The sequence below is a fragment of the Artemia franciscana genome, unplaced genomic scaffold (assembly GCF_032884065.1).
Source record: "Artemia franciscana unplaced genomic scaffold, ASM3288406v1 PGA_scaffold_1180, whole genome shotgun sequence".
NCBI classification, from domain to species: domain Eukaryota; kingdom Metazoa; phylum Arthropoda; class Branchiopoda; order Anostraca; family Artemiidae; genus Artemia; species Artemia franciscana.
This window is the reverse complement of record NW_027062618.1, coordinates 178,650-204,245: the sequence shown is the minus strand read 5'-3', so window position 1 is coordinate 204,245 and position 25,596 is coordinate 178,650. Positions and strand designations below refer to the sequence as shown.

The window sequence follows — 25,596 nt, the reverse complement described above, 5'->3', positions numbered from 1 at the left end:
TCTGCAGATAAGACTGCACTTCCTCTGTTTGGGTTGTCATATTTATAGCTCTTGAGCTCAAAACCTTAAGAAAAAACGTTGCGCAATAGTCAAAATCAGTCTTCATTTGTTCATCAAACAGTTCGTGATAACGAACTGTAGTAAGGAGCGACCCGGCTCAATAGTAACCAAAACTCTAAAAACTGGAATTTTGATACCAATACCTACATCAAAAGAATCGCATTTTAATGCTGATTTTAAATATATAAGTTTCATCAAGTTTAGTCTTACCCATCAAAAGTTACGAGCCTGAGAAAATTTGCGTTATTTTAGAAAATAGGGGGAAACGCCCCCTAGAAGTCATAGAATCTTCACGAAAATCACGCCATCAGATTCAGCGTATCAGAGAACCCTACTGTAGAAGTTTCAAGCTCCTATCTACAAAAATGTGGAATTTTGTATTTTTTGCCAGAAGGCAGATCACGGATGCGTGTTTATTTGTTTTTTTGTTTTTGTTTTTTTTTTCCCAGGGGTGATCGTATCGACCCAGTTGTCCTAGAATGTTGCAAGAGGGCTCATTCTAACGGAAATGAAAAGTTCTAGTGCCCTTTTTAAGTGACCAAAAAAATTGGAGGGCACCTAGGCCCCCTCCCACTCTAATTATTTTACCAAAGTCAATGGATCAAAATTGTGAGATAGCCATTTTATTCAGCGTAGTCGAAAAACCTTATAACTATGTCTTTGGGGACGACTTACTCCCCCACAGTCCCCGTGGGAGGGGCAACAAGTTACAAACTTTGACCAGTGCTTACATATAGTAATGGTTATTGGGAAGTGTACAGGCGTTTTCAGGAGGATTTTTTTGGTTGGGGGAGGGGTTGAGAAGAGGGGGATATTCTGGGGAACTTTCCATCGATAGTTTGTCATGGGGGAAGAAAATCTCCATGAAGGGAGCGCAGGATTTACTAGCATTATTAAAAAAAAAAACAATGAAAAAATAAATATGAAAAAGTTCTTTCAGCTGGAAGTAAGGAGCAGCATTAAAACTTAAAACAAACAGAAATTATTACCCATTTGAGGGGATCACCTCCTCCTAATACCTCGCTCTTTATGCTAAAGTATTTTTAGTAATTTCAACTATTTATTCTACGGCTTTTGTGATTCTGGGGTCATTCTTAATGAATTGGGACAAAATTTAAGCTTTAGTGTAAAGAGCGAGGATCTGACAAGGGGGCGAACCCCCTCATATATGTAATAAAAATATGAGAATAAAAAAAGTTCTTTACGTAAGCTAATTTATAAGTTACGTAGATCTTTTACTAATAAAAATATTCGTAAAAAATTAAAAATTCTAGTTGCCTTTTTAATTAACCAAAAAATTGGAGGGCAACTAGGCTTCCTCCCCCGCTCTTTTTTTCTCAAAATCATTCGATCAAAATTATGAGAAAGCCATTTAGCCAAAAAAAAAAAAAATGCAAATTTTGTTTTAATTATTCCTCTGCGGAGAGCCAAAATCAAAACATGCATTGATTCAAAAACGTCCAGAAATTAAATAAGTTTTTTTAACTAAAAGTAAGGAGCGACATTAAAACTTAAAACGACCAGAAATTACTTCGTATATGAAAGAGGCTGCTTCCTCATCAACGCCCCGCTCTTTACGCTAAAATTTTTTACTGTTTTAAAAAGAAGAATTGAGAGAAAGAGTCAAACTTTAGCGTAAAGAGCGAGGCGTTGATGAGGAAGCAGCCTCTTTCATATACGAAGTAATTTCTGGTCGTTTTAAGTTTTAATGTCGCTCCTTACTTTTAGTTAAAAAAACTTGTTTTTTTTATTTAAATCAGTCAGAAGACAGAAATCGAACGAGCGGACTTCTTTAAAAACCTCAAATCAAAGGCCAGATCTTGCGTATTGATTCCTTGGATATCTTTAGTTCAAGGGCCAGCGTTGCCAACATTGTACAGCCATCTCCTCCCACAAGCTGGTGCGCTTTTTTAATTACATTCTCTAAATTTTGCGTTCCCGGACTTGATTCTGGGGGTTCGTTGTCAAGGTTAAAATTATCTTTTGGGATTGCTTAACTTAGTGAACGTCTCATTCTGACGAATCTTGACCAAAATATTTTGGTATATTTAGGAAAGAATCATCATGTGTAATGCTTTAGGCCTGACATCTATTCATATCCTCTAGCTCTGTCCTTGAACCCTTTAGTCAGGGTGTCAAAATCTATCCCTCAGATGTGTCTTGGTGCATGTTTCCCCTTGGGCCCCATCTTCAACGAGAGAAAAATAAATCAGGGGAACAAGAATCATGGATCAAGATAAAAATAAAATATTTAGAAACTAGCTGAACTATTTTTCAGTAGAGGTTTCTTGCCCTCCCCTCCTCTCATGAGATATGTTGTATTTCTTTAACTTCTATGTTGTATTTCGATTCGTTTTTACTTGGATATAGGTCTGGATGAAGGGAACTATGTGCCTATATGGTATTGATGTGCTTACACACATGCGCCATCAAAAGTGACGACAACAAATGTTGCACTTTTGAAAATAAATTAATTTAAAAAAGCCACATAATGTGGCTTTTTTCTATCAAAATGTGCAGTTATTGTGGCTATTTCATTGTACTGTTTGTAGGTAAGTCCAAAACATGGACTGACACTTGGAAACAAAGTGATGATTCAGAATGAATTTTTACCGAGTGGTGATGAGCGATATTATGTCAATGGTTTTAAGCTCTTTTGTGGTCAGTATTCTGCAGATGGCAACCACTTCTTAAGTGCCTCGCAAGGTATTCCCTTTTTGTCTTTATGTTTTTTTTGTTTTTTTTTTGTTGTTGTTTTTTGCCAAAATCTGTGTGAATACAAGGAATGTTGCCAGTTTCATATTCTGCTTTTTTGGGAGTCGGCTTTGGGACTTACAAAAATATGGAGGGAAAATATCCGAGGGGTCTGGAAATGATTAGCGCTACTCGCACGGGATTCTGATTATTGGATATTTTTCTGGACCCGGTTTGTTTTGATGGGCGTTTTCGGGCTGAAAAACCTCTTCCTAGCTAATTTATCTACTATGGGTTGCCTCCCCGTAGTAGCATAATATTTGTAGGCATGAATATATAATGACTCGGAGGTAATAGACTTGAGACTGTCTGTGCAGGATTTTGACTCTTGTTGATAGAAGAGCATTGCCAAGTGCTGAAAACCATGTTGTGACCAGGATGGGCCCAGGATTGCACAAAGCCTCCAACATACTGGAGGTCCCAGGGACTTTTTGCTGTCCGGTTCTAAGCCGGCTTAAGCACTTCTTTGTAGACTTGAGAAGATATGCTGGTCCCCGTCCTGCTCTGGTATCCGGGATCATTGCTTTTCCTGAGGCGAAAATAATTTTAAAGATTTAAAGAACATGAAAATTGGAACTTGGAATGTTACGACGTTAAAAAATGACTATCGCATCGACATTCTGACTGACGAATTCAGACGGTTTGAACTGGATTTATTAGGAGTTTCAGAACTCATATCCCAGGGGTAGGAAGTATGAAATTAGGTGACATAGAATTTGTTTACTCAGGCAGGAAGGATGGGGTACATAGACAGGGAGTAGGGCTCATGATGAATAAGGAAGCTAAGTCTTGTTCAGGCTGGGAAGGTATTAATAATAGAATACTAATCGCTCATTTTATGGCTAAAAAGCTCAGGGTATCAGTTATAGTAGTATATGCCCATATTGAACCAACTGACGGAGATACTATTGACTCAGATGAATTTTACTTGCAGTTACAGGAGCAAATAGACAGGGTACCAGGTAGAAATATGGTGTATTTGCAAGGAGATTTTAACGCCAAGGTTGGTAGGAATAGGGATAGATGGTATCTTAAACCTAAGTAAATTTGGCTTAGGAAAAGAAAATACTAATGGCTATAGACTTATGTAATTTTGTAGGTATAACAACCTAGTTATAACCAATACGGTGTTTGGTCACAAAATGGCCCATAAGTTGACATGGTATTCACGTGATGGTAAGACAGCAAACCTTATTAGTTATGTTATTGTAAACCGAAGACTAGCAGGATCAATGCAAGACACTAGGGTGTATAGGAGTGCTGTTATTGATCTTAAAAGTAAAGATCACCATCTACTAGTGTCTAAGGTTAATTTAAAGCTGAAATTTCAGAAGGGTAACTACCTCCCGGAAAGTTATGATGTTGGTAGACTCCAGGATGAAAATTTGAGAAAAACCTTCCAGGAACAGTTGAATACTAAACTTGAGAGTTTAAAATTTGACAATGTGGAAGATGGATGGAATAATTTTAGAAAAACAATTTGTGAAGTTGCTGATGGTGTCTTAGGGAAGAGTGCTAAGACTGCAGCTAGGAATATTAGTGAAAAAGCTTTATGTTTAATAAAGAGTAGAAGGGGCTTGTGCAAAAATTACCTGAGTGATAGATCATATGAAAACAAAAGGAATGTAAAGAAAGTGGAGAAAGCATTAAAATATGAACTAAGGAGATGCGAAGTTGAGGCCATGGATAAAATCGCTAAGGATCTGGAAGATGCAGCTAGACGGCATAATAGTAAAATATTAAACTGGCATGTTAATAAATTAAAAGAGAGTAGTCATCCGGATTAGTCCCAGTTAAAGATAGGAATGGGGCCACAATTAGTGATAAGGAAAAAGTTAATGGGCGGAACATTTTGAGAATGTGCTAAACCGAGATACAGTTGCAAGAAAAAATATAGATGAAAATGAAGAAGTTTGTGATACCTTGGATGTGAAGGAAGATTTGTTTTGTGAGGAAGGATTAGCGACAGTACTGAAAGGATAAAAAAATAATAAGGCTCCAGGTGCTGATAGTCTGATAAATGAGTTTCTCAAATATGGTGGCTCTGAGGTTAGAAATAAGCTACTGAAGATTATGAATAGGATTTTTTTAAAAGGAGAAGTACCTAATGATTTTAGGAAAACCTTAATTAAACCACTGTATAAGAAAGGTGACAAGAGTGAGTGTCTTAATTGTTGAGGTATTAGTCTAGTCTCTGGTGATAGCAAATTATTTAGTAATATGATACTTTTTAGACTGAGAGATGCTGTAGACAAAGTTTTAAGGGAAAAATAGTGCGGTTTTAGAAAAGGTAGAGGATGTGTCGACCAAGTTTTCACTCTTAGGTTAATAATTGGTAAGTCCCTTCGCTGTCAAACACCTTTGGTCCTCAGTTTTATCGATTATGAGCAAGCTTTCGATTCTGTTGACAGAAGAGCTTTAGCAAAGGTCTTATCCTTATATGGTATACCAGAAAAATACATTAAAGTGATTTGTGCTATGTACGAGAATAATACTGCTGCGGTTAAGGTAGGAAATGAGTCTAGCAACTGGTTTTGTATTAAATCAGGAGTTAAGCAGGGTTGTGTTCAATCCCCCTTTATATGGATCATTTGGAGCACAGGAAAGGCAATTGGAGACCACGGAATCAAATTTGGAGGAAAATCGCTCCTGGACTTAGATTATGCTGATGATTTAAGCATATTAGATGAAAGTGTGAGCAACATGAATAAATTTTTAGAGATTTTGCGAATCCAGGGTGCTAGAATAGGCTTGAAAATTGATATTAAGAAGACTAAGTCACTAAGGCTAGGAATAAGTGAAAATGAAATGTGACGTTGGGTAACGAAGAGATTGATCAGGCTGGCAGCTTCATTACCTTGGTAATATTATTAGTAAAGATGGTGGGAGCAGTAAAGATGTTAAAAGTAGAATAGCTAAGGCTCAGGGTGTTTTTTCACAGTTAAAAAAAGTTTAGAAGAATAGGAAGATAAGTATGCAAACCAAGATTAGACTATTGGAAGCTACAGTGATGACAGTGGTCAAATATGGCTCTGAAGCATGGGCGCTCCGAAAAGCAGACGAAAAGTCAGCAGACGGCTGACTGACCGTATTTCAAACAGTAGGTTGTACAATAAATGTGGTTCAGTCCCGCTTTCTAGGGCTATTATGAAAGAAAGGTTTAGATGGCTAGGCCACGTTCTGCGGATGAAGGATGACAGATTGTCGAAGATTGTCCTTTTTGGCCAATCGTCTGGGGCTACACGGAAAGCAGGTCGTCCTCGTCTGGGTTGGGAGGATGTCATAAATAAAGATTTAAAGGGAATGGGAACTTCCTTGGAGGGTGTAAAGAGGGAGCCCTTGAATAGATTAGGTTGGAGGAAGAGCGTGCGTAGCTGTGTTGGCCTCAGACAGCTTGGTGCTGCAGTGAGTTAATAGTAGTAGTAGTAGTTTACTGTCCTTGTATTTTCTGGTATTATCTTGAATTACCCTGAAAGAAAGATCGGTTATCAGTTCTTTGTGTATAGAAGTGATTAATGCTATTTACGAGAAGTGGTCTGGAATTTGCTGGTTTACGAGTTGCTGGTTTCGTATTGAATCAGAAGTTCAGCAAGATTCCGTTTTTATCCCCTTTTATATGGATTGTAATGATGAACTTTGTCCTAAGGAATACAGCAAAGACTATGGGAGAACATGAAATCAAGTGGGAAGGTAAAACTTTCCTAGACTTAGGTTATATTGATCATTTGAGTGTCCTAGATGAAAATGTTAACACCCCATTTATGTGGATCATTACGGTGAACTTTGTCCTAAGGAACACTGCAAAGATTATTGGAGAACATGAAATCAAGTAGGAAGGTAAAACTCTCCTAGGCTTAGATTATACTGATGATTTGAGTGTCCTAGATGAAAAAGTTAGCACACTGATTTTTTTTTTTTTTTTTTGAGGTTTTGAGAGTGTAAGAATAAACTTGAAAATTAACGCTAACAAGACTAAGTTGCTTAGACTAGGAATAAATGAAGGTGAAAAGGTTATTTTTAATCTTCTGCTTTTTTGCGAGTCGGCTTAGGGACTTACAAATGTGGTAACAAGAAGATTCATCAAGTAGATAGCTTCCCTTGCATTGTTAGTATTACTTGGAAAGATGTTGAATGCAGTAAAGATGTTAAAAGTAAAATAGCTAAGGCTCAGGGTGTTCGTTCACAGTCTAAAAAACTAAAAATATTAATATAAGTCTTCGATCCATAGTTTTAATATTGAAAGCTAATTTGATGACAGAGGCCAAGTATTATTCTGAAATGTGGGTGTTTAAGAAGATGGAGGAGGATTTGTTCGCTATTTTCTACAGGAATTGTCTGTGGGATATTTTGTTGCATTAAGTTGCATGGAAATTGTGGCTCTATCCCACTTTCTAGGACTGCATAAAGAGAAAGGCTAAGATGACTAGGATATGTTTCGCAGATGAAGGATGCCAGATAGCTAAAAGAAAGTCCCTTCAAGCATCCACTTAGGACCGAACGAAAAGGAGGTCTTCCCCAAATAAGGTGTAAAGATTTCGTAAAAATAGATTTAAAGGAAACAGGGATTTTATTGGGAGGGTGTAAAGAGGGAAGCTTTGAATGTGTTAGGATAGAAGAGGAGCTTGCACAGTTATGTTGGGCTCGGGTGGCTTCGTTCTGCGGGGATTTGTATTAGTAGTAGTATTAGGATATTCATTTGGGGAAATCTCGAAAGTTTGGGGATAGTGGAAGCACTGGTACTTAATTGCACGGCAGCTAAATAACCTGATCTTTTTTTTTTTTTTTTCGTTGACGTTCTATCAAAGCCATAACTATTGAACCTTTCTATGAGAGTATATTTAGTTCATTTGTATATGTAATTTATATTCTTATATTTTCCTTGACGTTTCATCTGAATGCACTGAGACCGAATTTTTAAAGTAACTTTATTAAATAGTCCGTGGTAATGAACCGGCTCAAATTAACCGAAACTCTAAAAAAACGGAATTTTGATACCAAGAGATATATAAAAAAAATCGGATTTTGTCCTGATTTCAATTATGAAAGTTGCATTAAGTTTAAGCTTACCCATCAAAGCCTACGAGCCAATGAAAATTTGTCTTATTCTCGAAAAAAAGGGGGGGAAACATCCCTTGAAAGTCATAGAATTTTAATTAAAGTTATACCATTAGACTCAGCGTTTCAGAGAACCCTACTGTAAAGGTTTCTAGCTCTTAGCTGCAAAAAATTTGAATTCTGTTTTTTTTTTTTTTTTTTTTTTTTTTTTTTTTTTTTTTTTTTTTTTTTTTTTTTTTTTTTTTGGCTGAAGAAAGACCACATATGCATGTTTATTTTTTTGTTTTTTTGCAGGGGTGATCTTATCGACCCAGTGGTTCTATAATAGGACCATTAACCTAGGATTCCGTTGTATCCTAGAATCGGGAGAGGGCTCATTCGACTCAAGTTAAAGTTCTAGTGCCCTTTTTGAGTGACCAAAAAAGATTGGAGGGCAACTGGGCCCCCTCCCATGCCCATTTTCCCCAAAAATTATCAGATCAAAATTTTGAGATAGCCATTTTGTTCAGTATAATTGAAAGATTAAATAATCGTGTCTTAGGCGTATAGGTTATCCTAGGCGTAAAATGACCTCCCTAGAGTCCGTGTGGAGAGGCCTGTAAGTTATGAAATTTGTCCATTGTTCCCGAGTAGTATTTGTTAATGGGAAGTATGCAGACTTCTTTTTTTTTTGGGGGGGGGGGTGCTTGCGGCGGAAGTCTATGGGGAGGAAAATTTCTGGGGGGTGAATATTCCAGGGTATTATGTTATACTTGGTGATTTAAAAGAATTACTCTGTGGAGTTCTTTTTAATTATCTTAATTTTCTTTGCCAAAATTTGCATGTGGAGATGTTCCGGGGAAATTATCCAGGGGTTTTTTTTCGTGTTTCGTTTTCTGGGAAATAGTTTCCACGAAAGGGGTATTTCTGGAGTGATCGAGAAACCGATTAGAGATGAAATTCTTATTCAGATAGAAGAATGTCAAGGAGAATTTTTCAGGCTGTATCGTCCGTAAGCAATTTTACAGGGAGGGGGATTCTCAGCGAGAATGGAACTGTCTGGAAGGAATTTGACAGGGGGAGGGGGGTGCACCTTGCGTTTGATAAATTTCTATGTAGGAGTTTTCCGTGAAGGGAGGGATATATTTCATAGATGGTGAGCCAGATTTACCAGCATTATTTAAAAAACGGACAGAAATTATTTCATATATGAAGGGTTGCCCCTGGGCCAATCTCAATGTCTTACTCTATGCTCTAAAGTTTGACTATTTACTAAAACTGAAACAAGTGAGCTGTTTGGTGACATGCTTATGTTGGTGACATTGGGGGAGTTGCAGGGGGAAACCAGAAATCTTGGAAAACGTGAAAAATGAGGTATCTTTATCTTAGGAATGGGTGATCGGATCTTAATGAAAATCTTAAATCGGATCCGGGGACATGAAGGGTTGGAGGGGGGGAAACAGAAATCTTTGAAACTGGAAATCTTGAAACGGTTAGAGTGGAGAGATCGGGATGAAAGTTGATGGGAAGAATAAGCACAAGTTCTAGATACGTGATTGACATAATTGGAACAGATCCGCTCTCTTTGGGGGAGTTGGGGGAGGGGAGATTTCCAGTGCTTTGGCCACTTCGGTGCTTCTGGACGTGATAGGACGATAAAAATCGGTAGGCGGGTCTGGGACCTACACAAATTGACTTGAAAACAGTCGTTTCCCCAAGTCGAACATCTGAGGGGCTGGAGGGTCAGAAAAAATGGAAAAAATTGAGTTTTCTTGAACTTACGAATGGGAAATCGGATCTTAATGAAATTTTATATTTAGAAGTACCCTGCGTCTCAGAGCTCTTATTTCAAATCCCGACCGTATCCGGTGATATTGGGGGAGTTGGAGGGGGAAACGGGAAATCTTGGAAAACGCTTAGAGTGGAGAGATCGGGACGAAACTTGGTGGGAAGAATAAGTAAAAGTCCTATACGTGAATGACATAACCCGACTGAATCCTCTATCTTTGGGGGAGGCGGGGGGTTGTTAATTCGGAAAAATTTGAGAAATTTTGGTATTTTTAACTTAAGAACGGGTTACCGGATCTTAATGAAGTGTGATATTTAGAAGGAACCCACATTTCAGAGCTCTTATTTTAAATCCTTAGCAGATCTTGTGACAATTGGAGGGGGGTGGAGGAGGAAACCAGAAATCTCAGCAAACACTTAGAGTGGAGAGATCGGGATAAAACTTGGTGGGTAGAATAAGCAAATGTCGTAGATACGTGATTGACGTAAATGGACTGGATTCGCTCTCTTTGGGGGAGTTAGGGGCGGGGTCCAGTGCTTTGGCGAGTTCAGTGGTTTTGAACGTTCTAGGACGATGAAAATTGGTAGGCGTTTCAGGGACCTGCACAAATTGACTTGATAAAGTCGTTTTCCCCGATTCGACCGTCTGGGGGCTGAAAAGAGAGGAAAAATTAGGAAAAAAATGAGGTATTTTGAACTTACAAGTGGGTGATGGGATCTTAATGAATTTTGATATTTAGAAGGACCTCGTGTCTCAGAGCTCTCATTTTAATTCTCGACCTGCATTCAGCCTCTGATTTTCCTTTTAAATCAATCTATTGATTCTTAGAATTTTGCTGGAGCTCTATGAGCTCTTGACTCTTGGCTCTTCCGACCTCGTCAGAAGCGCCATATGAGCTCTTAGCTCTTGTTATAGTAGTGCCATTGTGCTCCAGCCAAGTATCTCTATTTCTTCATTGTCGACTATTCAATACAAGAGATCAAAGAGACAATTAATAGCTGAGAAATCATAAGTGCCAGGAATTCTTTCTATCCCGGCTAAAGTCTACAAAGCTACTCTTATTGGCTCAGTTATAATTTCAGTCTTTAAGAAAGGTGACTAAGCGGAAAAATAAAAAAAAGAATAAGACGAAAATAATAAAAAATGTCCAAATATTTTGGCTTCACATCTGGAAAGCCTTTATCAACGGAAAAAAAAGGCTAAAAAAAAAAACTAGCCTAAACAAAATATGAAGAAAAGAAAACAAACGCTATACAGAAAAAAAAACGAGAAGAAAAAAAAACATTTAAACAAGCTCCAATATGGTAGACCATCAAAGCACAGACAATGAAGTAACAAGGCAAGCTGTCTGCTATACGTGTAATTTTGTACATCCGTACTATCCCCTGATATGGGGCTCTCACAGAATGAAAAGTTAAGGAACTATTATGTTTAAGTATGAGTTTTCCGTTCATTTTTGTTTTATGTCCGGTATGTTTGTTAATGGGTAGAATGTTAAAAATTCTACCCATTTTTTATATATTTTTAATTTAGTTGTAAATGGACAGGTCTAAGAAATCATTTTCTTAATATAAAAATTATAGAGGAATTTCACTTATAAGTATTGATGGAAAGCTCTTTGCAGTTTTCCTCCTTAACCGATTCCGCTGGGTCCGCAACGAAAGAATTTGCTCTAACCAATCTGGTTTTCGACCCGGCATGGGTTGTATTAACCAACTCTTTACCCTGAGACTGGTTTTTGAGCACAGAACCAAGCATAAAAAAACCTATTACTGTCTTCGTAGACATCAATACGGCCTTCAATTCAGTCATCCAGGGACGTTTATGGAAGGAAGTGCTGTCCTGCTTAAGATCGTTTGACTTATTTGAACAAACACCATCCAGCCTTCAAGTCTGAGGAGAACTCTACTTGCTATTCGACTTAGGCTTTGGTGGGGAGGTTTGCTCTCTCCCGCAACATTCAACTTTGTTGTTGATTCGATAAAGAAAAAAAGAAAAGTTAAATTTCGATGGAGTCTACTCTATCCCTGTCTTCAGCACCATTGACGTCTTTTATGCTGATGATGTTGCTGTTCTTGGCAAACCTGTCGATGAAATCCAGGCTATGCTTCTGAAAGTCTCCAAAGTTGCAGTCCAAGTCGGATTCAAGATTAATCTTAAAAAGACTGGAACTATGTCTAATGCTCCGAACATACACTTTACGTCTATGAACCTGAACCAATAACAAATTGAAGTTGCCATTAGCTTCAAGTGTTTCGTATGATATATTGAGGTAAATTGTAAATGCAGTGAAGAATTCTGATCTCGCCCTGCACCAGCTTCTACTGTCTTTGAGCTGCTTTGGGATAAGAAAGAAATTCACCGAAGAATAAAAACCGTATTTACAATGCCCTAGTCTGATTTATCTTACTGTATGGCTCTGAGATGTGCCTCTCAGAAGCTGCCGGGACACACGGCCCCAGTACTTTTGAACGCTGACGTCTTTGGAGAAAGCTAGAGCTACGTCTCAGCGACTGAGTTCCAAACACGGTCATCTGCCAGCAATGTGACCAGAAACACAATACTGTAAATCTCGTTTGCTGCCGGAGCTTGTCCTATTTCGACCACGTTTGCCGAAGACCACCTGAATTTTTCATAAATCAAAGCCTAGGTCGCAAAGCAGAGCCGGATTGGAGAAAACATTTTGGAGGACAAATTAAAACTTGGATCAACTCTTAAGTCTGACCTAAATCTGATCGATGGTCTCTGTAGACATGATCACAGATTAACCCAAGACCGTAACCTTTGGAAGTCAACTGTCCGCCAGCTCTTGTCGCCAGGCGGTCCTACATAGTGCGTGTCCTAGCCCAGGCGTAAAAGTACAAATAAGTCAGTTAGTGACACTGTCGTTGGAATGTCATGTTGAAAGGTGTATTAGCCTATGTTAAAAATGACATCAGTAATAAAACAATAATTCATCAAGATGTACTTTACCAGCGGTATTTACTTCTCGACATCCGCGCAAAAACCGAGGCCATGCCGATTGCCGGGAACATCCTTACCAATTTTTTATCCTTTCTTCTAGGTTTTAGATCCATTGGCATTTCTCGGGAATAGGGTTGGTCGCAAGCTCCCAGTCTTGTGGGTCATCCGGAGCTTGTCAGCTCACCACCTTGCTCGACGGGAAGCTCAGTGGTTTTTACACCCTTCCATAACTTTGCTGTGCGTTGACAGATTCCCTCTGCAGCCTAAGGATGGAAGGTTGGTTCTCAATGCCTACAACCATCATCACTGCCATGAAAGTATACGAGCTTAGCTTAACCTTTGATCCCTTCAGATTTAACTCCTTTTATGTCTTTATGAATATGTCTTTCCTTTATAGATTTCACTGAAATTAAACTCTGAAATCCTATGGTTCTATATTTAACAAAAACACATTACAAAAATACCCACGGAGCTCTTTATCTGTTTGTCCCTTATCAGTGCTGTTTGTGTCTTAAACTTAAATCTACGTCAGAATTTTCTTAAAACGGCCGATAGAACTCAAAGGTTTCGAATCTCTGTTTTAAAGTTATCGTTTGAATGTTGGAGATCGACCTGATTTTATTTTGGTAGTTTTTCGTATTATGAGGGATAAACATGGCGACTCTGCAACCATCTATAGCTTCCATTTGTGACCAAATAGATGGCGCTAAAGGTATAAGCTTAGTAAGGGGGAAGCATTGTACGTTTTACCTACTCATGGTGTGTCCAGGGTAAATGTATCTGTTTTCCATTCATATAAAAGCCAGTCTTATCTGGGATCAAATAAAATCCCTCCCCTCTTTGCGGTGTCATCTTTAAATATTTCCGTGTCTATAACTGAAACAGTAAGGTTAAACTTTAATTTCAAAATTTCGTATTTTCGAGAATAGAAAACATTGTCTTGATTTTCAATTTTGTACAAGTTTAAATATATTGGTATTCAAATTATGTTTGTTTGTTTTAATATTCTTTGTGCTTTGTTGTATTTTTGTGAACCTATATATGTATGAAGTGATCTGTTACGATCATAAAAAGAAGGTTCAATTTGTTTTTCTCCCCATTTCTAGATGAAGATAAAAGCAAATGACCAATAATTGCTACTAATAATTAGGTTATAAAATGGGACCTCCTTCCCCATCCACACAAACACACATTAGACTTGTCGGTAGGTGCTATCTGTACTTGGAACAATTAAGAATAAGGATCTTACTGCTTTTCTATATAAATAACGAATTCTGTTTTCTATATCCATTCTGTTTTCTATATCATTCTGTTTTGATATCCACGTAATATATAAGAAGCGTGATAAATAGAAAGAGTCTCAAATTGACTTATAATATCCACTGTTTTTGAGTATTTAGATTAAAGGTTGGGAATTTTAATTTAAAGAGTTGGTATAAGGAATAGGAAACATTGCTATTGCGCTACGCTTAAGAAACAACAAACTGTGTGAGAAATGCAGTTGGTTCCACTTTCTAGGACTAGAACAGAAGGAAGATGGAGATTGCTGGGTAGTGGGTTACAGATGATAGAATGTAAACGATTTTCCTTACTGCCTGTCTATGTGAGGCCAAACAAAACGCAAGCAATCTCTGAATGGGATACGAAGAGGTCATAAGAAAGTATTTAAAGAAAATTCGTACTTGAGGCATAAAGAGTGAAGTTTTGACCATATTAGGGCGGAGGAGGAAGATACAGAGCTATATAGGTCTTAGGTGGTTTTTTGCTGTGATCAATTGTAATAATAATGGTAGCAATAGCTGAAGAAAATAGCCTTTAAAGTTTTATTTTAATTCAGGATGTCTGAGCACCAATTAACTGTATTTATGAACATTTTAGATAGAAATATAAGGCTGTATAATTCAAAATGTGATGACTTGAAGTTAATGAAAGTAGTTCGAGCTCTAGACGTTGGCTGGAGTATTGTAGATACAGCGTTTTCTCCAGATGGCAGACAAGTTATCTACTCAAGTTGGTCCGAAAATAGTAAGTTAGTTTTCCTTAATTAATATTACAAAAATTGGAAATGAAGCAAAACTTTTCTTGTAATTAAACTACTCGCAAAATCGTCAGTCTCATCTCGAGGTAAGCTCTGACTCACTGGTAAGATAGGTATTTTGCATGTAAAATTTATGTATAAAAGATTCGTAGTGTTCACACTATAACAACCAATGGGGATGAAGATTTTAAGGCAGATTCTTATTCAAAAAGAGATGAGGCTTTGAATAGCTTGCTATTTGAGTGCCATCTATTTTATATACAGTATGCCATCTATTTCCCTATCTGATTGCCAAATCTGACCAAAGATACAAAGACATGGTTCTAGTAGAAAATACATGATAACAAATTAACGTTGGTAAGAAAATTTTCGCAATTTCAGTTTGTGTGCTTCTGTAGCACAAGTATGACACTAAAACTGTCCAATGACACGAATCATTGGCAGATCATGGTGTTTTTTTTTTATCCGACTTTAAAGTGACTTTGGTGTTTGACTACGATTAATATGAAAAAAAAATAAAGCGCTTTTTAGTACCATCTAAGATTTATTTGTAACTGTAGATACAGAGGAAAAACTATCTAGCAGTCATACCGGTGAAAAAATGTTTGTAATGTGGATTAAATCTATATTCTGTTTGAAAGTACATCCTAGAAAAAGATGTCCAAAAGAAGGGTTTCAACGAATGCTAAAATGGATGGATAACACGACCACTCGTTAAATACTCACTAAAAGAACTAGCTCATAAAACATAATTATAGAAACACTAATGCTTTCAGTACGGTACGACGCTATAAGCTGAAGTTTTCTTAAGAGATATCCAAGTTCCTTAGAAGTACAGTTGACATCAATTATTCGTAAATTTTGAATCATTAATTTAACCAATCTTTATTTAGAGAATCTGTAATTTTATATAAATGTTTGTTTTTGTATAATTCTACCCTGAGTTTGTTTCCTTTTCCCTCAAAACATGTTCTACTCATACCGACTTTCTCTCCTTTTATGAAAATAGCTATAAAAGGCGGGATGGACCCAATTTTTATACAAGTCAATGTTTTAAATACGGGCTGTCAAAAGGATACCCAAAACAATCCATAGACAGTTTCTCTGGGAAACACCTAGCAAATTTTCATTCGTCTTCCTAAGCGCCCACGTTTCGGAACTGTACTTGACCAACTCTACATTTTCCATCATAAATCAGATATTGGAACAAGTGTCTCTTTGGATTGTTGGATCTTTCGACTGTTTTAAACAAAATGACTGTATCAAAGTTTTTATACATTCCTAGAAAAAAAATAATCCTGAAGTTTTTTTTATACAACCCCGAAAAGAGCTTATGCCATCTGTACCTCTCCCTCTCACTGTCTGTCTCGGCTTTTTCTCCAATTAGCCATGGATTGTTGACAACTTGATTGTAATTCAAAACTTTTTTGTGTTAACATAGGACGCAAAAAAAAAGATCGAAATTACTATCTGGGCTTTATTTAAACACATGAGACTGAGAACGGAATAATGTGTTTTTATTCCCGCTCACTGACGTGCTTAAGGGTTAGGGAGGATAGTAAAACAGGGTAAGGTAGGGGTTGCCCTCCAGTCTAATTGCCAGATCCAATGTTTGTGGCAATGCTAGAACGTTGCCTCAGATAGATATTCAAAGTATTTTTGTTTGTATTCTCTAGAAAAATGAGACGAGCTTTCTTGGAATCCAACATGCCAGTTGGAGCTCAGATAGTGACGTTTTTGGTTTATCTTCTGTCAAGCATCAGATTCAAGGTTTTAAGACTATGAAAGTTCTGCACTTTATACAATAGTTCGGCTCAATTTGGCTATATTTAGTACAAAACGTTTTCTTCACTTAACTCCTAAGTAGGCATATATTTTGCTTAATCTATTTGGCCTCACTCGGCAAAAACTTAGCTTCAATTCTTCTTTGCATCTTTTTAATGTCAACTTCTGCTAAGTTATAATTTGTATATTTAATTGCTAATTGTATATTTTATTGCTAAGTTATAATTTGTATATAATAATCAACAATAATTTGTGCGAAAACCAACAAGGACCGTAGCCCAACGAACAAGACACCAACAAGAAGCAGCAAAACTTGGAGAGTCTCTCTCTCTCTCTCTCTCTCTCTCTCTCTCTCTCTCTCTCTCTCTCTCTCTCTCTCTCTCTCTCTCTCTCTCTCTCTCTCTCTCTCTCTCTCTCTCTCTCTCTCTCTCTCTGTCTCTTTCTCTTTCTCTCGCTCTTTCTCTCTCTCTCTGTCGCTCTTTCTTTCTCTCCTTTTCTTTTATACGGAGAATATAAATGAACTGGTTGTCCAAACAAGTTTATTCGTTTTTCAGTACATGTTGTTAATTTATGGGATGAATCTGGTCGCCAGGAAGCATTACCCTTAAACCCTGTTGATAGGCGGTTTTGTGTCTTTTCATTATCATACTCAAGCGATGGAAGTGAAATTTTGTGCGGGGCCACAGATGGGAAGATGTATATATATGATCTTGAAGCCAATCAAAGAAAGATGCAGGTATGTCAATGCATTGCTTAGAATTGTTCATCAGTAAATTTTTTTAATAAGGATTCAGATTCTGGCCACGGATTTTGAACGGAAAAAAGGTTGGTTACACTTGAACTAAAAAAAAATAGTTCTTTCATTTGGTGTTCATTCTAAAAATTTACTTTTCGCTATTACCCAAAAGAAGATTAGATTAATAACGGTCAATTTATTGCAAGGTCTGGGTAAAATCGTGTGAATTTGGAGGGGTCAGGTGTGGAGTCCACCTACTTAGCTACGTGTCTGAATCAGTGCTACAAAACCTACTTTAATACTCGGGTAAGTGAATGGTATTTTAATTTGACCAAATTAAAACCACATATGTAACTATTTCAGAGGTTGTTGCCCTATACCCTATAGTAATAAAAACCTGTTGTATTACTGTGTGTTAGACAAAATTTCGACGAAAAAAAAAACATGGATAGAACTCCCTATTTTTGGGTCTCTTTAGCTCGCTTGTAAGGAATCAAAGTCCTCAGAATACTTACCTTGAATACTAACCAATGACCTTGGAAAACATGTCACTACTCCTCTATAGTTAAAAAAAAGTAGATAAAAGGTGTGCCGCCTGACTTAAGATCTAAACTGGCGGTACTGAACTCGAGCGAGAAGAAGAGCTCATGGCAACTCTGCCTCCTCCTTTTTGGTGAAGAAATAAACTTCTTATAGTACATTTGAATAAGACATTTGATGAAAAAAACTGAAAGTTTTTCCTTCAAAGGGGGGAACAATTCAATTTTCTTCAAGTATTATGTTGCAGCTCTCTCCCTCTTAGAAAAGCTTCGTTCTATCCAGGAAAAATTAAATGGTGTCCCTGAGCTAGAGACGTCAAAGCCATAACCGAGGAAAATTGCGATCACGCATTTTCTCCTAAAAAAAATTCCAGATAAATTCTAGTATGTAATTTTTTACTAAGTTTTACTGCATTCTTAGATATTTTGTACACATAGTGAGAGGATAAAAGAAAAAAAGGAAGCATATTTATAAGAACGAATCTGAACATACAGGCAGCAGATACTGCATAGCTACCCTACAAATGATATTGACGCCGTAAAAGCAACTATCCTAACTACTACTACTAATAACTCACTGCAGCACCAAGCCGTCTGAGGCCAACAGAGTTACGGACGCTCCTCCTCGAACCTAATCTATTTAAAGCCTCCCTCTTGACACCCTCCCAGGAAGTTCCAATTTCCTTTAAATCTTTATTTATCACATCCTCCCAACCCAGACAAGGACGACCTGCTTTTCTTTTAGCCCCAGACGGTTGGCCAAAAAGGACAATCTTCGGTAATCTGTCATCCTTAATCCGTAGAACGTGGCCTAGCCATCTCAACCTTTTATTTCATTATAACCCTACTGCGATTTCTTGGAATGTGTTTTCAGGCCTAAGGGGAGAAGATAGTTATGTAGTTAGTCTACTAAAAATAAAAATTATTCTTTGCTTTGTAATGAACTATGGCTTCCCTAAAGTGCAGATTGCTTGAATACCTGGATCGTTTACATATCGTGTCCGGAGCAAATGGCCGCATACCGCAAATCAATCTGAAGTCAACTCAAAAGCGAAAGAGATTCTTTTTTGGAATTCTATTTACTGGCCGGATTCAAAGAGAGGTACAGATTTACTTCCTGGAAGGTAGGGGAGATTGGATAAGATGAGGACAAAGAATATCATAATCTGTGGGCGAAAGGCTACTATATAATACCTCGCTATTATCATGATATGTCGCTACTACCATGCCCGTGTTTAAGGCTCCAATACAACCTCCAAAGGCACTGTGGTTTTATATTGTTTTGAAGGGGTGAAACCTAAAAGAAAACCTATAACTTGTTTCAAAAATATATATTCCATACACTCAAGGCTTGAATCAGGGTGGAGGGTTACCCCCTCTCTCCTCTCCCCCGAAAAAATAGGTTCGACTCGTATGTTCCAGAACATTCTAGTGCAGCGTTCTCAAAACTTAGAGGCGCACCTCCCTAGCAAGGTACGGATCAGTCTAAGGGGGAGGCTGGAATATTAGTCAGCATTGACATAAAAAATTGGATAAAATTAAAACTACGCAGTCACGTGAAATATATTAACCCTTTCGTGAATGACGGGATTCAGAGGCCCAGGCTAAAAAAAAGCTAAGTTTGCCATCTCAAAGTAAAACTAGCAAGATTTATGGATGATACTCCGTTCAACACAATCGTTAGAGACGATCTTTGCGATTAATTTGTTTCTCAGATACGCCTTTCGAAACTCGCCTTAAAACTGCTTACTTAATTGGATGTCCTCTATGTGTTAAAGAGAATATTATAACTGAAGACATATTTTTTGCACAGCCTCATCCATTGAAATTTTTAAGGTAATTGAGATATTGCAGAGAAATTGAGTTTGGCTTCGTACAAAGAGTACAAAGTCAATGTTAGGAGGCAAAACTGGCCTTCTAGCATTAACTAAAATGTAAACATTCGATATTCTCTAGTCATACTGCGTGCTCCACAGAGCAGTCCTTGTACTGCTTTTTTTTCTGTTCGGGGCTCCCCAGGTGCCGAGAATTTGAATTACCCTTAATCTATGCCTATCTACCTTAGTTCTCTAGACTGTCTATCAACAAGTGAAATGAATTATTTCTATACAATTTTGAAAAGGTTGTGCCAGCTCTAAGTTTTTTACTGTTTTAAAATGTAGAGTTAAGAGAAAGAGTCAAACTTTAGCGTAAAAAGCGGGGCGTTGAGAAGGAAAAGCCCCTTTCATATACGGAGTAATTTCTGTTCGTTTTAAATTTTAATGTCGCTCCTTACTTTCATTTAAAAAACTTGTTTTTTTTTTTAATAATTCTCTAAAACGGAAGTTCAGGAAGCATCTCTAATTCAATTTTGGCTACATATTAAGAGAGAATATAGTATTTTGTCAAATAAAGCTTTCGCAAAAATCCCCCCCCCCCCCAGTAGGGAATCTTCCCCCGGACAATTCCATCCTCGCCGAAAATTTTCCCTCGAAAAATTTATTAAGGACCATTTTGATTGAAAAATTCGCGTTAGCACACTTTCATTTGAAAAAAACACTATATTGCTGATCATTTTTCAAATAACGCTAGAAATCTCCTCTCCGTTGAAATTTTCCCAGAAATCCCCCCGTCCTCCAGTGGAAAGTTTCTTCCGCCGAAAAATTTCTCCCGGACAGTTCCCCTGGAACATCTCCACATGTAAAATTGAGTTGGCAAATAGAAATTAGGACCAATAAAAAGAATTAAGCATATAAATTCTGACAAAATTCCCCTGCAAAGTTCACCCCCCGGAAAATCCTTCGCGTGGAAAATTCCCTCCCCCAAGTATACCCACTTCCCCTAAAAATGTCTCTATACTTTCCAATAACAAATGCAATATATAAGCAATGGGCGAATTCCATAACTTGCAGCCCTTTCATCAAGGGCTGTGTGGAGACATTTTATGTCCAAAAGAATAGTTATCGGACCTTTTAAATCTGCTGAACAAAATTGCTATCTCAAAGTTATAATCGGACAACTTTGGGAAAAAGGGGAGTGGGAGACGGCTAGGTGCCCTTCAATCTTTTTGGTCACTTATAAAGGGCGTTGGAATTTTTTTCTCTGTATGAATGAGTTCTTTCCCGATATTCTATGACCATTGGTTCAGTACGACCATCAGTGGGGAAAACAAACAAACACGCATCTGCTATCTTTGTTCTGGCAAAAAAAAAATTCGCAGTTTTGCAGATGCAAGCTTAAAACGTCTACTATAGGGTTATATATATTTGGATCCGATGGTGTGGTTTTTTTAGGATAACTTGAGTTTTTGGGGGTATTTCCCCCTTTTTTGAAATCCAGGAAAATTTTCTCAGGCTTGTAACTTTTGATTGGTAACACTACACTTAATGAATCTTATATGTTCAGCATATAACAGCATATACATAAAACAGCATAAACCAGCATAAAACGCCAGTTTTTAGATGTTTCTAATGTTATCGTTCCGTTTTTTACAGTTTTGGTTACTATTGAAGTGAGTCACTCCTTACTTACAGTTTGTTACTGCAGACTGTTTGAATAGGATTTTCTGCATTAGCTAATCGAAAAACAATTATAGTGTTTCTTTGGTTATAGAAAAGGAGCTTCGCGCAGTCGTCTTATCAGTGACACTGAGGTTTGACAAACTATTTGCTAATTATAGGCAAGCACATCCATCTCGTTAAAAGACAGTAATATAAAATTATTATTCTTTTCCTTTGTTTGTAATAGTTTGTCTTTTTAAATTTCGTAAAAATTTTCGTACCTATATTATTTTGTTCTTTCTATACATTTTATATTTTATAATATGTTATTTTCTATCTCTATTTTATAAAATGGAAGGGAGTCACCCTATCATCAAACGTTTTAAAGGTACGTTGTAAGATTAAGTTTGTATACCACTGTCCTATGGGAAAGACTACAAGACTTCATAAGAGACTACAAGAGACTATTTTCATCATTGAATGTGAGAGAGTCTGGGCAAGCCAGGTCTAAAATTTTGTTTCAGAACGTCTAAGACTACCGGACTTTATTTGAGACTATTTACTTCATATAAGGTAAAGGAAACTGGACAGGATAAGAATAAATTATTGCCAGAGCTTCCAGCTGAAAGATTAAATGGACTTTGACATTGGTTGTTGTTTGACATTAAAGAACGTCATATAGAAACACGCTTTGTTTCAGAAGATTTAAAAAAATGAATAAAAATTAAAACTTACTTGTAAAAATTGTAGCAACCTTGTTTCAACTTTTGAAAATTACGCTAGTTTGGCATACGGTCTTTAAGCACAATACGGTATATGTCTTACTAAGTGTAACATTGTAAACCTTAAGTATTGTGATAATTTTTACTCTTTTTTTAGATTCATGGTCACTTTGACGACATTAATTCCATAGCATTTGCTGATGACAAGTCTGAAATATTTTTCAGTGGTAGTGACGATGGACTCTGCAAGGTAATTGGTCAAAGTCTTATGTACAGCGTATGGGAGATTATTAAAAGAGAAATTTTGATAGAAATGAGAAGTTGTTAGCCGTACTAACATGACAATGTTATGCTTTAGAATTGTAAATAATCGCAACAAGCTCAATTTAGAAGTTGATCGAAAATTCTCAAAAAAAGTTTATCAATATGGTGTCGTTCTCAAAATTATATCGAAATTTCTAAATTATTTAAATCCAACCTGAAATTTTTTTGAAAATTAGTAGATCCTCTTTTTTAAATAGTTTTCCAGAACAAAAGCTAAAAAAAAAAATAGCAAAGAATTACGTAAATGCATTTATTAGGCCCTTTTAGGGATTAAATAAAAAGGAAAAACATGTTTTTTCAACTAAAAGTAAAAAGCAACATCAAAACTTAAAACGAACAAAAATTATTTAGAAGTTGAAATTAGTAGAAGTAAAAATTTAGAAGTTGATCAAAAATTCTCAAAAATAGTATATCAATATGGCGATCAAAAGTTCTTAATTATTTAAATCCAACCTAAAATTTTTTGAAAGTTAGTAGATCCTCTTTTTTAAATAATTTTCCAGAAGAAAGGCAAAGAATTACGTAAATACATTTATTAGGCCCTTTTAGGGATTAAATAAACTAAAAGTAAAGAGCAACATCAAAACTTAAAAAAGTAAGAAAAAAATATTATGTAAATGAGGGAGGTTGCCCCCTCCTGAACATCTTGCTCTTCACGCTAAAATTTCGTATTACTTTTAAGAAAGCTTCTTATTATTCTGATTAAAGGAACCCTGTGTTTCTGGAGTCGTTATTAAAGAGTTAATTTAAAATAAAAAACTTTTCCCCCAAAATAAGCTTTTTTAAGGAAGACCTTGTTTTTGGATATTCACCTTTTAATAAAGTAAGGTTCAATCTGTATTATTTTCCCATAGATATTGACAATCGGATTATTTTATTTACTTGCTACTGACATTTTTGCTAGAATATTATTAATTCCCTCAGAATTTAGTGATATATTAACTGCGGAGACTTGGACTGAGAGATTCAATCAAACAGTTCGTGGTAACGAACTGTAGTAAGGAGCGACCCGGCTCAATAGTAACCAAAACTCTAAAAAATGGAATTTTGATACCAATAGCTATATCAAAAGAATCGCATTTTAATGCTGGTTTTAAATATATAAGTTTCATCAAGTTTAGTCTTACCCATCAAAAGTTACGAGCCTGAGAAAATTTGCGTTATTTTAGAAAATAGGGGGAAACACCCCCTAAAAGTTATAGAATCTTAACGAAAATCACACCATCAGATTCAGCGTATCAGAGAACCCTATTGTAGAAGTTTCAAGCTCCTTTCTACAAAAATGTGGAATTTTGCATTTTTTGCCAGAAGGCAGATCACGGATGCGTGTTTATTTGTTTTTTTGTTGTTTTTTTTTTTTTCCAGGGGTGATCGTATCGACCCAGTTGTCCTAGAATGTTGCAAGAGGGCTCATTCTAACGGAAATGAAAAGTTCTAGTGCCCTTTTTAAGTGACCAAAAAAATTGGAGGGCACCTAGGCCCCCTCCCACGCTAATTATTTTCCCAAAGTCAACGGATCAAAATTCTGAGATAGCCATTTTATTCAGCGTAGTCGAAAAACCTTATAACTATGTCTTTGGGGACGACTTACTCCCCCACAGTCCCCGTGGGAGGGGCAACAAGTTACAAACTTTGACCTGTGCTTACATATAGTAATGGTTATTGGGAAGTATACAGGCGTTTTCAGGAGGATTTTTTTGGTTGGGGGAGGGGTTGAGAAGAGGGGGATATGCTGGGGGAACTTTCCATCGAGAATTTGTCATGGGAAAAGAAAACTTCCATGAAGGGAGAGCAGGATTTACTAGCATTATTTAAAAAAAAAAAAAAAAAAAATGTGAAAAAGCTTTTTCAGCTGGAAGTAAGGAACAGCAATAAAACTTAAAACAAACAGAAATTATTTCCCATATAAGGGGCTCACCTCCTTATGATACCTAGCTCTTTACGCTAAAGTATTTTTAGTAATTTCAACTATTTATTCTACGGCTTTTGTGATTCAGGGGTCATTCTTAATGAATTGGGATAAAATTTAAGCTTTAGTGTAAAGAGCGAGGTACTGACGATGGGGCGAATCCCCTCATATATGTAATAAAAACATGAGAATACAAAAGTTCTTTACGTAAGCTAATTTATAAGCTACGTAAATCTTTTACCAATAAAAAGATTCGTAAAAAATTAAAAGTTCTAGTTGCCTTTTTAATTAACCAAAAAATCGGAGGGCAACTAGGCTTCGCCCCCGCTCTTTTTTCTCAAAATCATTCGATCAAAATTCTGAGAAAGCCATTTAGCCCCCCCCCCAAAAAAAAAAAAAAATATTCAAATTTCGTTTTGATTATTCCTCTGCGGAGAGCCAAAATCAAAACATGCATTGATTCAAAAACGTTCAGAAATTAAATACAAAAAAACTAGTTTTTTCAACTGAAAGTAAGGAGTGACATCAAAACTTAAAACGCACAGAAATTACTTCGTATATGAAAGAGGCTGCTTCCTCATCAACGCCCCGCTCTTTACGCTAAAGTTTGACTCTTTCTCTCAATTCTTCTTTTTAAAACAGTAAAAAACTTTAGCGTAAAGAGCGGGGCGTTGATGAGGAAGCAGCCTCTTTCATATACGAAGTAATTTCTGTGCGTTTTAAGTTTTAATGTCGCTCCTTACTTTCAGTTAAACAAACTTGTTTTTTTTTTATTTAATTTCTGAACGTTTTTGAATCTGACTTGACTTGAGAAACAGTCTGACTTGACGAGAATTTCTAATGACCTAAAAGCTGAATTAGGAAAGATAAAACTAACGGTCAGCGAAAATAAGAGCTCTTATATGACTTTTTCCTTCCTAAAGGTTGGCAGCCACTCTTCTATTTCCCTACTGACGATAAAAAAAAAAAAAAAAAAAAAAAAAAAAAAAAAAAAAAAAAAAAAAAAAAAAAAAAAAAAAAAAAAAAAAAAAAAAAAAAAAAAACTGTTAAAATACTTGGGTACTTTTGGACGATGATTTAAGATGGAACTTGCAGGTTGACTATCTGACTAAAAAAGGTGCCTCACTTTTACGATCGTTTTCCAACCTGAAGAGATTTGGAATACCAACCGAGGTTTTGAAATCTGTATACTGCAGCTATGTTAGACCTTCTCTTGAGTATGCGTGCCCAGCTTGGCATCTGGGTTTGACGAAAGATCAATCAGATAGATTTAGATGATAACAAAAAAGATGTAAAAACTATATTTGAACCTAACTACTCAACATATGATGATGCACTAAAACAACTCAACTTGAACTCGCTTGATAGTCGTAGGCATGAGTTGACTTATCGATTTGGACTATATTTTTGAATTCCTCAGCTCATTGTGTTCTTCTACCCGACCTTGAAAGCCACAATACTGA

At 36.6% G+C, this 25,596-nt stretch overlaps 1 protein-coding gene across 2 annotated transcripts in view; it reads left to right on the top strand.

Moving 5' to 3' along the window:
- LOC136041236 (DDB1- and CUL4-associated factor 11-like) overlaps window positions 1-25,596 on the top strand; it is a 76,008-nt gene that overhangs the window by 30,708 nt on the left and 19,704 nt on the right. For both annotated transcript variants that reach the window (XM_065725828.1, XM_065725829.1), the window contains 4 exons: window positions 2,613-2,766; window positions 14,480-14,626; window positions 16,979-17,160; window positions 22,058-22,150. In XM_065725828.1, the coding sequence (XP_065581900.1) occupies window positions 2,613-2,766; window positions 14,480-14,626; window positions 16,979-17,160; window positions 22,058-22,150 (576 nt within the window). The remainder of the gene's footprint in view (window positions 1-2,612; window positions 2,767-14,479; window positions 14,627-16,978; window positions 17,161-22,057; window positions 22,151-25,596) is intronic.